The sequence below is a fragment of the Bufo bufo genome, chromosome 8, assembly GCF_905171765.1.
Source record: "Bufo bufo chromosome 8, aBufBuf1.1, whole genome shotgun sequence".
NCBI classification, from domain to species: domain Eukaryota; kingdom Metazoa; phylum Chordata; class Amphibia; order Anura; family Bufonidae; genus Bufo; species Bufo bufo.
Genome location: NC_053396.1, coordinates 168,622,893 through 168,639,495, shown reverse-complemented (window position 1 = coordinate 168,639,495; position 16,603 = coordinate 168,622,893). Strand labels below are relative to the sequence as shown.

Here is a 16,603-nt window from a genome sequence, read left to right as displayed (position 1 = left end):
GAACTCTATGCCGGAAGAAAAGAACGCAAGTGTGAAAGAGCCCTTACCTGGTACATTGTTGCATTAAGTGATTTCTTCAAGCAGTACAAAGGTGGACAACCTCGCTGGAAGATTATACACCGAGAAAAAAGGGGTACTTACCTAATTGAGACTTTCTTTATATATTCAACCGGAGTCCGCATAGTCCAGCACCCCCAATTTCTATATAGATTTACGGGAGGACTATATCCCAACAATAGGGGTCCATTTACACAATTGGGACTATACTGTGCAGTACTCATAATACCTCTATATAGGGGATTGTCTGGTAGAGATTACGCATTCAATTGTTCTTATTTGTTTTATAGTTTTATTATTTCATTTTATATATTATTCACTTTCTATTGAGAATAAAAGGGTTTTATGCCATTGATATATACACTCACCTAAAGAATTATTAGGAACACCTGTTCTATTTCTCATTAATGCAATTATCTAGTCAACCAATCACATGGCAGTTGCTTCAATGCATTTAGGGGGGTGGTCCTGGTCAAGACAATCTCCTGAACTCCAAACTGAATGTCAGAATGGGAAAGAAAAGTGATTTAAGCAATTTTAAGCGTGGCATGGTTGTTGGTGCCAGACGGGCCGGTCTGAGTATTTCACAATCTGCTCAGTTACTGGGATTTTCACGCACAACCATTTCTAAGGTTTACAAAGAATGGTGTGAAAAGGGAAAAACATCCAGTATGCGGCAGTCCTGTGGGCAAAAATGCCTTGTGGATGCTAGAGGTCAGAGGAGAATGGGCCAACTGATTCAAGCTGATAGAAGAGCAACGTTGACTGAAATAACCACTCGTTACAACCGAGGTATGCAGCAAAGCATTTGTGAAGCCACAACACGCACAACCTTGAGGCGGATGGGCTACAACAGCAGAAGACCCCACTGGGTACCACTCATCTCCACTACAAATAGGAAAAAGAGGCTACAATTTGCACAAGCTCACCAAAATTGGACTGTTGAAGACTGGAAAAATGTTGCCTGGTCTGATGAGTCTCTATTTCTGTTGAGACATTCAAATGGTAGAGTCCGAATTTGGCGTAAACAGAATGAGAACATGTATCCATCCTCTGATGGCTACTTCCAGCAGGATAATGCACCATGTCACAAAGCTCGAATCATTTCAAATTGGTTTCTTGAACATGACAATGAGTTCACTGTACTAAAATGGCCCCCACAGTCACCAGATCTCAACCCAATAGAGCATCTTTGGGATGTGGTGGAACGGGAGCTTCGTGCCCTGGATGTGCATCCCTAAAATCTCCATCAACTGCAAGATGCTATCCTATCAATATGGGCCAACATTTCTAAAGAATGCTATCAGCACCTTGTTGAATCAATGCCACGTAGAATTAAGGCAGTTCTGAAGGCAAAAGGGGGTCCAACACCGTATTAGTATGGTGTTCCTAATAATTCTTTAGGTGAGTGTATATTGAGGTCCATGTATTGCTAGTTATTGAGTGCCCCCCATCTTTTTCGCCTAATAAGCATGTTGATATGATGGAGGAGGACGACGACGAGAAAAGGGAGATTGAACCATATACCCTTTTTAGTGGTGGAAGGGGTGCATGGAAATACAGTGTATTCAATACACCATAAAAGCCACATTTAGAGTGCCTTTATGTTCAGCCGCTTTCCTCTGGTGGAGTAGAGAAGTCAGGGGCAATCTAGGCCTTGTTCATTTTTATAAGAGTCAACTGGTCAGCATCTGGTGTCTTCCCCTCTGCTTTTAAACATGCTACCATTTCACCCATCCTCAAAAAGCCTTCACTTGACCCATCTGCTTTGTCCAGTTATCGCCCCATATCACTTCTTCCGTATGCCTCAAAGCTACTTGAACAACATGTAGATTCGGAACAGTCCTCCCACCTCTCCTCCTGCTCGCTCTTTGACCGGCTACAATCTGGCTTCCAACCCCACCACTCGACTGAGACTGCCCTTACCAAAGTCACCAATGACCTACTAACAACCAAACAGCCAAAACTAAAAAACATTACTCTGTCCTCCTTTTCCTTGATCTGTGCTCTGCCTTCGACACTGTCGACCACTCCCTTCTGTTGCTAACTCTCTCATCTCTTGGCATCACTGACCTGGCCCTCTCCTGGATCACATCATACCTCACAGACCGGACGTTAAGCGTCTCCCACTCTCGCACCACCTCCTTGTCTCATTCCCTCTCTGTTGGTGTCCCGCAAGGCTCTGTCCTAGGACCCCTGCTCTTCTCCATCTACACTTTTGGCCTGGGACATCTCATAGAGTCCCATGGCTTTCAGTATTACTCTTATGCTGACGACACACAAATCTACCTCTCTGGTCCAGACATCGACACCTTACTATCCAGAATCCCACAATGTCTATCTTCTATATCATCCTTCTTCTCCCTTCGCTTTCTAAAACTTAACATGGATAAAACAGAATTCATCATCTTTCCCCCATCTTGCTCAACCCTCCCAACAGACCTATCTATCAATGGCTGCACACTCTCCCCGGTCAACCAAGTCCACTGCCTTGGAGTAACCTTGGATTCTGCCCTCTCCTTCCGACCGCACATCCAAGCCCTTTCCACCACCTGCCACCTCCAACTCAAAAACATCTCCTGCATCCGCACTTTCCTTAACTTAGAATCTGCAAAAATGCTGTACATGCCCTCATCATCCCCCACCTAGACTACTGAAACATTCTCCTCTGTGGCCTTCCATCTAGCACTCTGACACCCCTCCAATCTATCCTCAACTATGCTGCCCGACTAATCCACCTCTCACCCTGTTACTCCTCTGCCTCTTCCCTCTGCCAATCCCTTCACTGGCTCCCCATTGCCCAGCGAATTAACTTCAAAATACTAACATATATATACAAGGCCGTCCACAACCTGTCCCCTCCCTACATCTCTGAGCTACTTTCCCGATACATCCCCACATGCACGCTCCGATCCTCACAAGATTTCCTTCTCTCCTCTCCTTTTATCACCTCTTCCCACAACTGCCTCCAAGATTTCTCCCGTGCATCCCACACTCTGGAACTCGCTACTCCAACATATCAGACTCTCACCTACAGTGGAATGCTTCAAAAGAAACCTGAAAACCCACCTTTTCAGACAAGCCTACAACCAGTGACCCTGCTGCCTCTATACCGCCTTGACTGACTTCATCCTCACCTACTGTGTCCTTCTCCCATACCATGTAGATTGTAAGCCCTCACAGGCAGGGCCCTTTCTCCTTCTGTACCAGTTTGTAACTCGTCTTGTTTATGCTTAGTACAATTGTCTGTATTATGTATGCATACCCCTTTTCATATGTACAGCGCTATGGAATGAATGGCTCTTTAATAATAAATAATAATAAAAATAATAATTTTCAGTTGACAGGCGGATGCGCTTATCGGTTATTATTCCCCCAGCAGCACTAAATACACGCTCTGACAAAACACTGGCGGCGGGGAAGGCCACCACCTCCAAGGCGTAGAACGCCAGTTCGTGCCATGTGTCTAGCTTGGACACCCAAAAGTTGTAAGACACAGAGTGATCACTTATGACGCTGACACGGTCTGCTACGTACTCCTTCACCATCTTCCAAAAATTTTCCCTCCTTGTGACACTAGGCCGCACATCAGGTTGAGGGTGCTGGCGAGGTGTCATAAAACTGTCCCAGTCCTTGGAGAGCGTTGCCTTGCCTCTGTTGGAACTGCTGTGTGTTCCCCTCCCCCCCCCCTCCTCGGTTGGCCAAGGAACTACATACTCTGTAGCCTGAGTTGTCAGCTGGAAAATTTTTGGAGCAATTTTTCCACAAGGACCTTCTGGTATTGCACCATTTTGCTTGTCCTCTCCACCACAGGAATGAGAGATGAGAAGTTCTCTTTGTAGTGGGGTCGAGAAGGGTGAACAACCAGTAATCGGTGTTGGCCAAAATGCGTACAACGCGAGGGCCACGGGAAAGGCAGCATAACATAAAGTCAACCATGTGTGCCAGAGTCCCAACAGACAAGACTTCGCTGTCCTCTTCAGGAGGATGACTATCAATCTCCTCATCCTCTTCTACCCATCCACGCTGAACAGACAGAATAAAACTTCCATGGGTACTACCCTCTGTAGCGGAGGCAACCGTCTCCTGATCCTCCTCCTCCTCCTTATTATCCAATTCACGCTGAGAAGACGAACTGAGGGTGGTCTGGCTATTACCCTGTGTACTATCTTCCCCCATTTCCACCTCTTCCACATGCAAAGCGTCAGCCTTAATTGTGAGCAGTGAGCGTTTGAGTAGACACAAGTGGGATGGTTACGTTGATAATTGCGTTATCGCTGTTCACCATCTGTGTTGATTCCTCAAAGTTGCGTAAAACCTCACAGAGGTCAGACATTAATGCCCACTCATCGCTTGTGAAGAGCGGAAGCTGATTGGAAAGGCGATGACCATTTTGCAGCTGGTATTCCACTACTGCCCTCTGCTGCTCACAAAGCCTGGCCAACATTTGTAACGTGGAGTTCCAGTGCGTGCTCACGTCGCACAACAGTCGGTGAGCTGGAAATTGCAAGCGCTGCTGCAGCGTTGCCAGACCAGCGGAAGCTGTCGATGACTTTCGGAAATAGGCACACACGCGGCGCACCTTCACCAGTAGCTCAGGCAAATTGGGGTAGGTTTTGAGAAACTGCTGAACCACTAGGTTGAACACGTGGGCTAGACATGGTATGTGTGTGAGCTTTCCGAGCTCCAAAGCCACCACTAAGTTACGGCCATTATCAGACACAACCATGCCTGGTTCTAGGTTGAGTGGCGAGAGCCACAGCTCAGTCTGGTCCCTTATCCTGCGGCGGTGTGCTGTTTGTCACCTAAGCAGATCAGTTTAAGCATGGCCTGTTGCTGCTTCCCATGCCATGCCATCCAGCAAATAAGATGTTCCTAATACTAAGGCCGTGCACAAGGTCTTGTGATAAGACCGAAATGTTGGCCAGTATTCAGGGCCGTCTTTAACAAGGGGCAAAAGGGGCAGCTGCCCCGGGCCCAGTTGCTCCTGGGGGGCCCAAGGCAGCTGCCTCTTGAGCCCTGATAGCCACTGCCCCGGGTGTCAGGCTGTCAGCTACACAGGGGGTGCTGCCATGCCATGCCTGCCGGCACTCCAGGCAGCTTACTTTGAGAGCTATGATTCTCTAGGACCTTAGATGACATCATCACCATGTGACCAGTAACCTAGCAATATTACTGGTCACATGGCTATGAGGTCATCAAGGTCCTTTCTACCAGGAGTGTTGCTGTAGAAGTTTGCCTTAACTGTGGAGCTTTTTTTGTGAAGATTACATCAGAAAAAGGTGACAAGGGCTGTTATGCTAATATACTGTAAACTACTGTATAGTGGGGTGCTGTATAGTGTGGGGGCCTGTATACTGTGGGGGGCTGTATAGTGTGGGGGCCTGTATACTGTGGGGGACTGTATACTGTGGGTGCTGTATATTGTGGAGTGCTATACTGCTGTACTGTATAGTGTGGGGAGCTGTATACTGTATACTGTGGGTGCTGTATACTGTAGAGTGCTATACTGCTGTACTGTATAGTGTGGAGAGCTGTATAGTGTATACTGTGGGTGCTGTATATTGTGGAGTGCTATACTGCTGTACTGTATACTGTGGGGGGCTGTATACTGTGGGGGGGAGGGGGTGTATACTGTGGGGGGATGTATACTGTATACTATGGGTGCTGTATATTGTGGAGTGCTATACTGCTGTACTGTATACTGTGGGGGGCTGTATACTGTGGGTGCTGTATATTGTGGAGTGCTATACTGCTGTACTGTATACTGTGGGGGGCTGTATACTGTGGGGGGCTGTATTCTGTGGGGGGCTGTATACTGTGGGTGCTGTATATTGTGGAGTGCTATACTGCTGTACTGTATAGTGTTTGGGGCTGTATAGTGTGGGGTGCTGTATCGTGTATAGTTTGGGGTGCTGTATACGGTGAGGTGCTATACTGCTCTACTGTATACTGTGAGGTGTTGTATACTGTAAGGTGCTGTATACTGTGCGCTGCTATACTGCTCTACTATATACTGTGGGGTACTGTATAGTGTGGGGTGCTATACTGCATACTGTGTGGTGCTGTATACTATAGGGTGCTATACTGCATACTGTGGGTTGCTGTATACTATAGGGTGCTATACTGCATACTGTGGGGTGCTGGGGTGCACTGTAAGACTAGGGTGAGTCGAGCCCTGGTCTCCTTCCTGCAGAGCGGTGCCCACTTCCAGCCTGAGCCCAGCTGGCCAGAGCACTGATCCTGAGCCGCTGGAGTCTTCAGAACTGGAAGTATTTACAGTCATTCACTGTACTCTACCAGATGTGTTGATTTTTTGTGTGTGTGTTGTGGTGAAGGGCGTGATTGCCTGCTAAGGTGTGGGAAGGCGGGATCCAGGGGGCCCAAGTAAATTTTTGCCCAGGGTCCAATCAATATTAAAGACGGCCCTGCCAGTATTTATTAATTATTACTTCCTGGATGGATAATAAAGAAGCATTATCGATTCAACTATAAAACGAGTGCCGTGGTCATTCCTATTATTCTATTACTGCAATTACCGCTCAGCACCGTAAAAAGAAATAGAGGAGTGCCGTCTAAATATATTTTTATATTGTTGCTGCTTCCCCACTGCACTGCTTGCAGCTACTGACTGATGTCTGACTGGTGCTGCAAGATGATAATTCAGAGGTAGAAGTGGAGGAGGAGGCGGAGGAGGAAAAGGGGGAGTTGCAGCCACTAACGTAGCTGGTGGCGGAAACCCTAATAGAAGTAGGGCCCGCAATCCTTGGCGTCGGTAGCACCTGTGCCATCCCAGGGTACGACTCACTCCCGACCTCCACAACATTCACCCAGTGTGCATGTTAGGGAAATGTAGCGTCCCTGTCCAAAAGCACTTTCAAAAGCACGTCGATGTGTCAGTCTCTAAGTGGACCTTCCCAATAACTGTGTTGGTCAGGGCACGGGTGATGTTACGGGACACATGCTGGTGTAAGGCTGGGACTGCACACCTTGAAAAATATTGGCGGCAAGGGGCAGAGTAACGCGGGACGGCCCCTGCCATCAGGCTGCGGAAAGCCTCAGTGTCCTCAAGTCTAAATGGCAACATTTCCAGGGCCAGCAATTTAGAAAGGTGCACATTTAGTGCTATGGCCTGTGGGTGGGTGGCTGGGTATTTGCGCTTTCGTTCAAAGGCCTGGGGTATAGACATCTGTACGCTGCGCTGGGACACAGAAGTGGATGTGCTAGCTGATGGTGCTTGCAAAGGTCCAGGTGCATGGCGGGAGGCATCCGGGCCTGCGTCTTGGACAGGGGATTGGCCAGCACGTAACACAAGGTGTGGTGTTACTCGCAGACACTGATTGTGGACCCAGGTGTTCGGCCAACCTATTAGGGTGCTTTGATCAGTGGCGTAACTACCAGGGAAGCAGGGGAAGCGGCTGCTTCGGGGCCCGGGCTGACAAGGGGCCCGGGAGCAGTGTCTCATACACACACACTTACTGTGTGTACATCATTTTACGTTTTCAGGCCGGCCCCACCCCCGAAAACAACACCTCCAAATCCCCTCCCCTTTACATTTGGTGCGGTCACATAGGGGCCCGCCCCCCTCCCATCCATCCTACTTCCCCATTCATTAACACAGGGCCTGCTTCGGCGGGCGACTCCGTCCATGATTATCTGCTGACTCGCTGCCTCTTCTGCCTGCATAGTGTGACACTTGCCAGAGAACAAGTCGGCAGCACACTATGCAAATGAATCTCTTCAGGCAGCACAGTGGCAGCCCGCCCCCAAATGAAGTCCTCCCCAAGGGGCGGGGAGGCTGGGAGAAGAAGCACAGCAGAGGGCGGAGGGAGGCACAGCAGGCATGCACAGCACTCGTTTTTTCAGGTATGTGCCTGGGCCCCCATGTTCCCCCCCTCCCCCCCTTGCCTGCTGCAGCTGCACCTGCACTAGTGCACAGTGGTTCTGGGGCCTCTCTGGGCATGAGGAAAGAGGAGGGCAGGGCAGAGTCAAAGTAGTTAACCCTTTCCTCCTCTCCCAGTCTGTCAAGTTCACAGACTGGGAGAGGAGGGGAGGTAAGACCAGGTACAGCAGCAGGCAAAGTTCTGAGTGTGCAGCCATGGCAAGCTGCAGCATATAGCTGCCACAGGCTGCCATCCCAGTCCCACCAGCCTCCTATATAATAAAATGCATTCATCTGCTTCTGTTATAGTACAGGAGGCTGGCAGATGCTGGGATCGCCCCCTGGCAGCTGCATGCTGAAGCCTTCAGCATGTAGCTGCCAGGTAGCCAGATCACAACCTCTGCCCACGCTTCCTCTGCCAGCCTCCTGTACTATAGCATGCGGGACATGGCAGCCTCCCCTCTCTGCCTCCACTGCTCTGCCATGTACTAGTGCTTATTATGGCTTTCTCTTAAGTTACATATACACAAATGTGATGCCAGGATGGTTCTGGGCTGGCATCGGGTGCATGCATATGTGTGCCATAATAAGCACTAGTACATGGCAGAGCAGCGGAGGCAGAGAAGGGAGGCTGCCACGTACCGCATGCTATAGTACAGGAGGCTGGCAGAGGAAGGAGTGGGCAGAGGTTGGGATGAAAGTTCCAATCACCCCCTTTCACAGTGTTTTAAATATAGGTAAATAAACATAAAAAAAAACATTGCTATGTCCAAAAATGCCTTCACTATTAAAAAATATAAATAATTTTTATTCAAAAAGGGTACCAATAAAAACTACAATTCATCCACCTGAAGAAAAGCTTCAGCTCTTTAGGCAGAAATCTAAAAAAAAGTTTTAGCTGTCAAAAAAGTGATACAAAGAGAAAGAGAGGTTTTTTGAAAGGTTTTATTTTAAGTAAGGGTCCATTCACACGTCTGTTGTTCTGGGTCCGCATCCGTCCCACAATTTTGCGGAACAGGTGCAAACCCATTCATTTCAATAGGGCCGCAAAAGATGCGGACAGCACACCGTGTGCTGTCAGCATCCGTAGTTCCATTCCGCGGCCCCCGCAAAATAAGATGGAACATGGCCTATTCTTGTCTGCAATTGTGGACAAGAATAGGCATTTCTATCATAGGGAACTATCAAAATGCGAAACGCACGCAGCTGGTATCCATGTTTTGCGGACATTTTGTGGACCGCAAAACACTTGCGGACATCTGAATGGACCCTAAGGGAGGGGGGCCCTGTAAAAAATTTGCTGTGGGGCCCAGTCAGTTCTAGTTACGCCCCTGGCTTTGATGCCATGTGGCAGATCATGCTGGTGGTGGTGAGGTTGCTAGTGTTCATGCCCCTGCTCATTTTGGTACGGCACAGGTTCAAAATAACAATTCTTTTATCGTCCACACTTTCCTCAAAAAAGCGACAGACTGCGGAACACCTACCTCTTGTCAAGGGAGATTGCCGCAAGGGGGTGCTCCGGGGGAACAGTTGCGGACCTGTTTGGTGTAGCCCACCTTCTTCCTTTGCCACCCCACTGCCTCTTTCAGCCTGTTGTGGTGCTGCGGATCCCTCCCCCTCTGTACTGCTGTCCTCGCTCGGCTTCCCAGGTTCTGTCAGTGACTTCATCGTCCACCACCTCCTCTTCCACTTCCTCACTCTGGTTATCCTCCTGACTTGTTGACCTAACAACAACCTCAGTTATTGACATCTGTGTCTCATCCTCATCATCAACCTCTTGAGACACTAATTGCCGTTGACTTATTGGCGACTGTGTCTCATCATCATCATCCACCTCGTGAAACACTAATTGCCATTCCCCACCGTCATCTTCTTGTGACTGTGGATGCTCAAGAGTTTGGGTATCAGGGCACAATATCTTCTTATGTCCCTCTTCAAGGGGACTTGTCGAGAGGCCCAAATCAAAGAATGGCGATGAAAAGAGCTCCTCTGAATATCCGAGTGTAGGAACACTTGTTTGCCAAGACTCTCCATGGTGGGAGGAAGGAATATCAGGGGGTGAGGATTCTGTTGACCAGACTCTTGGCTACTGAGTCTGGACTTTGTGGAAGACAGGGTGGTGCTTAACCGACTGGAAGCATTATCTGCTGCAATCCAACCGACCACCAGGTCGCACTGGACTGACTTCGAGAGTGGTGTCCTGTGCCGCTGTGGAAACTGGGACATGAAGCTAGGTATCGTGGATGAGTGTGTTTCTTGTGCTCTGGCAGCAGGCACTGTTTCACAGAGCCCAGGACCACAGCCTCTACGTGCACCATCAGCAGCACGGTCACTTCCCCGTCCCTTACTGCTCGCCTTGCGCATATTAAATGGTATATATGCTTGCAAGTACAGTACAGACCAAAAGTTTGGACACACCTTCTCATTCAAAGAGTTTTCTTTATTTTCATAACTATGAAAATTGTAGATTCAAACTGAAGGCATCAAAACTATGAATTAACACATGTGGAATTATATACATAACAAACAAGCGTGAAACAACTGAAAATATGTCATATTCTAGGTTCTTCAAAGTAGCCACCTTTTGCTTTGATTACTGCTTTGCACACTCTTGGCATTCTCTTGATGAGCTTCAAGAGGTAGTCCCCTGAAATGTTTTTCACTTCACAGGTGTGCCCTGTCAGGATTAATAAGTGGGATTTCTTGCCTTATAAATGGGGTTGGGACCATCAGTTGCGTTGAGGAGAAGTCAGGTGGATACACAGCTGATAGTCCTACTGAATAGACTGTTAGAATTTGTAATATGTCAAGAAAAAAGCAGCTAAGTAAAGAAAAACGAGTGGCCATCATTACTTTAAGAAATGAAGGTCAGTCAGTCAGCCGAAAAATTGGGAAAACTTTGAAAGTAAGGGCTATTTGACCATGAAGGAGAGTGATGGGGTGCTGCGCCAGATGACCTGGCCTCCACAGTCACCGGACCTGAACCCAATCGAGATGGTTTGGGGTGAGCTGGGCCGCAGAGTGAAGGCAAAAGGGCCAACAAGTGCTAAGCATCTCTGGGAACTCCTTCAAGACTGTTGGAAGACCATTTCAGGGGACTACCTCTTGAAGCTCATCAAGAGAATGCCAAGCGTGTGCAAAGCAGTAATCAAAGCAAAAGGTGGCTACTTTGAAGAACCTAGAATATGACATATTTTCAGTTGTTTCACACTTGTTTGTTATGTATATAATTCCACATGTGTTAATTCATAGTTTTGATGCCTTCATAGTCATGAAAATAAAGAAAACTCTTTGAATGAGAAGGTGTGTCCAAACTTTTGGTCTGTACTGTATGTCACACGTACAGTAGCGCAGGTTTTGTAAGTGTATGCGCAAATAAAGTACACAGAATGTCACAGATATTTTGAGGATGCGCACACGTTAAACTGGAGATGTAGCACCGATAATATCGCTGTCCGCAGTGGCTAATAACAAATGACACTGAATTAATGTCACTGATATTTAGGAGGCGCAAACGTTATACAGGAGGTATAGCGCAAGTAATGTCGCTGCCACCAGCAGCTAATAAAAAATTACACTGAATGTCACTGATATTTTGGATGGGCAAACGTTATACAGGAGATGTAGCACAGGTAATGTACACCGTCTACGGAAAAAGTACACTGGATGTCACAGATATTTTTAGGCTGCGCACAGGTTGCACAGGAGATGTAGCGCAGATAATGTCGCTGTCACCAGCAGCAAAAAAAATTACACTGAATGTCACTGATATTTCGGATGCGCTAATGTTATACTAGAGATGCAGTGCAGGTAATGTCGCTGCCACCAGCAGCAAAAAAATTTGACTGAATGTCACTGATATTTCGGATATGCAAACGTTATACAGGAGATGTAGCGCAGGTAATGTAACTGTCCGCAGCGGGCACCGTCTACGGGAAAAGTACGCTGGATGTCACAGATATTTCTAGACTGCGCACACGTTACACAGGAGATGTAGCGCAGATAATGTCGCTATCTGCAGCGGCAAAACAATTGAAAGCTATTTTGCGCATGTTGCGCTAAAAATATATATTGCTGCCAGATACAACAATAGTCCTTAAAAGGACTTTTGGGTCTCTAACAAGTTTTTTCAATAAAATATTACTATTTCACTCCCTACACTATCTGTCCCTTCTTCAGCACAGCTCTCTCTGACTAAGGGTCCATGCACACGTCCGTGTGTGTGGATCCGCAAAACACGGACATCGGCGATGTGCGTTCCGCATTTTGCGGACCGCACATCGCCGTCACCGAATAGAAAAATGCCTATTCTTGTCCGCAATCGCGGAAAAGAATAGGACATGTTCTATATTTTTCGGGATCGGAATTGCGGACCCGGAAGTGCGGATCCGCAATTCCGGATCCGGGCAGCACATCGTGCTGCCCCATAGAAATGAATGGGTCCGCAATTCCGTTCCGCAAAATGCGGAACAAAATTGCGGACGTGTGAATGGACCCTAAGACTGCGCCGAGCACGTTTCATCGGGTGCTATATAGCACCCGATGACGCGTTCCGGCCAGCCAATCACTGTAATGCCAGTAGCCAACATGGCTACGACATTACAGTGAAGGGCAGTACTTACCTGCATGTTTATTGGCTGCGTAGCAGCCAACAAACGTGCGGGGACGAGACTCGAGCATCGTGCTGGAGCACACACGATGTTCGGCCGAACACTGTGATGTGCCGAGCATAAAGATGCTCGAGCCGAACTGGTGTACGGCCGAGCATGCTCGCCCAACACTAACCACCACCTATCATCATCATCAACAGCCAGCATCCCACAATTATGTGATATAGATCTGTATTCTTATGTTATGCAGTAACATTCCCACCTCTGTCTTCTTCTGCCTTGATTGCGTGTCAGTCTCTACTGTAGTTTATGCATTTTATTCATAAACCATGAAGATCAAGATGAACATTATTATATAGTAGTTCCCTATCATATCAGACTAGCTGGAAATGTAGACGAAGAGATAAAAACATATTAAGGGGGAGATTTATCAAAACTGGTGTAATGGATAACTGGCTTAGATGCCCATAGCAACCAATCACAATTCATCTTTAATTTTTCAGAGCACTTTTGGAAAATTTAAGGTGGAATCTGATTGGTTGCTATGGGCAACTAAGCCAGTTTTCCATTACACCAGTTTAGCTAAATCTGCCCCCTGGGGTCATTTATCAAACTGGTGTAAAGTAGAACTGGCTTAGTTGCCCATAGCAACCAATCAGATTCTACCTTTCATTTTCCAAAGGAGCCTTGAAAAATTAAAGGTGGAATCTGATTGGTTGCTTTGGGCAACTAAGCCAGTTCTACTTTACCCCAGTTTGATAAATCTCCCCTTTAACATTTTTGGTTACAAGAGGTATTCCAGCCCCAAACATTTCATCGCTGAATAGGTGGTAAAAATTAAATTGGTGGGGATCTGACTACTGGGCACCCTCTCACCATTAGACTGTGGAGAATTTGGAACGGAAAAGCAGACGACTATCTGGTCATACCCAGGGGTGCACCTAGCCTTTCTGCTGCCTGAGGCAAAAACTGAAACAGCGCCCCCTCTCCCCAATGCCAATTTCTCAACCTAACCCCTTCCCTTCAGCCCATGGCCCTTTGGCTACCCCCCTCTTGCCCCTACTTGGTGCTGCCTGAGGCGATCGCCTCACCTGGCCTCATTGGTGGTGCACCCCTGGTCAGAACCCCACCGGTTTAAAGCTGTATTCCCATCTGAACATATGGCACATCCACTGCCACCTCTGCCACCCGCTCCTATCTAGAGAACAGGGGGATAACACAGATATTTTCAGTACTCCCATAAAAGTTAAGAAGAGAACGCACGCACAGGCACCTCACCTTTCACTGTGTCTCAAGGGGATCCAAGAGGTGGGACTCACACCTATCAGACATTAATGACACATCCTGTGGACATGGGAATAGCCCTTTAACATTGCTCAACTATCCCTTTAAAATTGTAATGACTATTGAACCTGTTCACAGGAAACATCTAAAACATACTATTCACCTACAAAATGGCTGGCATACTTGCAGTGGGGTACATAGAAGAGGGCTCTATTATGGCACCCGGTTTTGACAGCCAGGACAGAAGGGCATGGTGTATGTTTGCCATTTCCATGCCTCTTGGTCCACCACCCCCTTGTCCTCTTGAGAGGGACGTCTTGTACAGGTTCTCACCACCCAATAGCAAAGGGATTGACACCAGCCGGGGGCCACATAGCATCCTCTCAGTCTGACTGACTATGATATGTGCCCATTCTATAGAGTGCACTGCAAATGGTGCTGTCAGGGCTTACCGGAGGGGCAAAAAAGTATATAATAGGAATATATTCATAGATCCAGGATCAATATGCATTTGTTTTATGATCCCTAAAGTTGTCACCAGCACATTACAGGGAAGCGACGCACAAGTGGGTACGTTGTGACATGTAATCTGCTTATGACTGTCCAAACAACTTGATTGGTCACCTGTGGTTTTGTGGTGGTCCAGTCACATTTATCTAAATGCCAAACATCACATTCAAATCCCAACTATGCTGCCAGCCTTCAAGCCAGTGGTCCTTACTATGGTCTATTCTAGAATTTCCATCATTTCTGTCATCCTCTGTGGGTGTTTTGCCAAGGCAAGCAATGATGTAAGCAATGCTACCTGCCCTGCTGTCTGCAAGTGTTCTTCTGATGATGAAGTTTTTTGCTATAAAGTTGGGATTAAAAATCTACCTCCAGATCTGCCTGCCTCATCCATGCTACTGAACCTTGCAGGGAATGTAATAAGGATCCTTCCTTTCAACGCTTTTCGCGATGTGCCTGCTCTTCAAGTCTTATGGCTCAATCAGAACAATCTCACGTTCCTGTATCCTGGTGCTTTTATTGCTCTTGGCAACCTAAAAGAATTGAATCTTAGCTGGAACCCAAGATTGACTTACCTCCATGCCCACACCTTCCGTGGCCTCGTTACCCTCATCTCTTTGGATCTGTCTCACTGCAACGTGTTTGACATCCATCCTCTTGTGTTCTTATATGTGTCATCTTTGGAATTTCTTGATTTAAGCTCCAATAAGATGAATTACATACCACAGGCGCTGAGGAAACTCCACAACGTGACCAGGTTATCTATGGAAAATAATCACATAGCAGCCATCGGAAAAAATTCTTTCAAATGTCAACAAGCCTTGGAAGATCTTAATCTACAAAGAAACCGGATTTGGGCCATTCATGAAGAAGCCTTCAACCATCTGAACAAGCTGAGTGTGCTAAATTTAGGACATAACTTCATATCCCATTTGCCTAATCAGCTTTTTAGTGGATTAGACCAGTTAAGGATTATGTACCTACAAGCTAACAAGATTGATAAAATTAACTGCTCCTTTAATGGACTCGTACGCTTGAAAAAATTACATCTTAATAACAATCGTATAACGCACATCAGACATAACGCGTTTTCATCCTTAAAGCAGCTTCAGTTCCTTCAACTGAATAAAAATAATCTGACCTCTCTCCCTCACTATTTGTTCTCACGTATGCCCAAGCTGAAAGGCGTCTTCCTTTCCTATAACCCGTGGAGCTGTGAGTGTAGCATGGCGTGGATTGCCAACTGGATGGTAACTTACAAAGGAACGATCCAAGGCTTGAACTGCATCTTTGCATTGACCTACAGGACAACCTCAGAGGTCTTCACCCACAATGGTGTGGTTTGCTTCCAAGATGACATGGATGAGGATGACACATGCCTGGAGAGCTCCTTAGATTCTGCTCCAGTATTAGCTGTTCATTCAACCCTTGTAACACTTCTAATTGTAGGCCACTTTGTCTTCGGTGTAGGTCTACTATGACATTGTTTTTAGACTTGTTATGTATAGAATGACTTCCCTCGAGTTGTTCTTGAGGAAGCTGAAAGAAATACATATGTTTATGTATGGTTCTGTGTATTTGCATGGATGTCTTAATTATTGTTTGTGCCAGCTGCTGTAAAGAGAAAATCTAGTCAAAGTTTTGTTCTGATTTACAGATGTAGCAAACATTAACTTTACACTTACTACACTAAATATGCTGTTTCGGTAAACTTAAACTTGGCATATAGCACAACGAAAGCCATTGAAAAAGTCAAGTTACATTTTGATGCAATGTATTTAATATCTTACGTGTCAAGTTGGCTTTGATACATCTTTGGAAAAATATTAGAAGAGCATATTAGTGAAATTTGTGACCTCTATAAAAAAAACAGACCCCTTTGGCACTGCTCACAGACTGGGGAATCGGACACAAATCAAATTCTAATCGGTGGCTCTTTGCTTATTATGTTGTATCAGATTCACAGAAATCTCTGAGCAGGGCCAAAGGGATTAAAAAAAGAGACATCCTCTCTCTTGACATCTCTCTTGTAGTAAACACTTTTATGGCTTATCAAATACCAATTCTGGAATATTTCTGCCTAGAAATTCTCTGTTTTGCTTTGCCTTCTCCCAGAAAAGTATGAGTAAATTGACAAAATGGCTGTTACCACCCTCATTATGGAGAAACCGTGTTCCTAAACAATGTGGGACTATCAGATCTGATTGGACAGTATGAGATTGTATAGGGATGCATCCTATTGACAAGGGGAGTGATAGCTCCC

The 16,603-nt window shown here is 46.6% G+C and overlaps 1 protein-coding gene across 1 annotated transcript; it reads left to right on the top strand.

Annotated features, from left to right (window-relative positions):
• The first annotated feature begins 14,522 nt into the window (after positions 1 to 14,522).
• Positions 14,523 to 15,821, top strand: LOC120978105 (insulin-like growth factor-binding protein complex acid labile subunit). The gene has a single exon (XM_040406334.1). It carries the CDS (start codon positions 14,523 to 14,525, stop codon positions 15,819 to 15,821), a length of 1,299 nt encoding a protein of 432 aa, XP_040262268.1.
• The last annotated feature ends 782 nt before the right edge of the window (positions 15,822 to 16,603 follow it).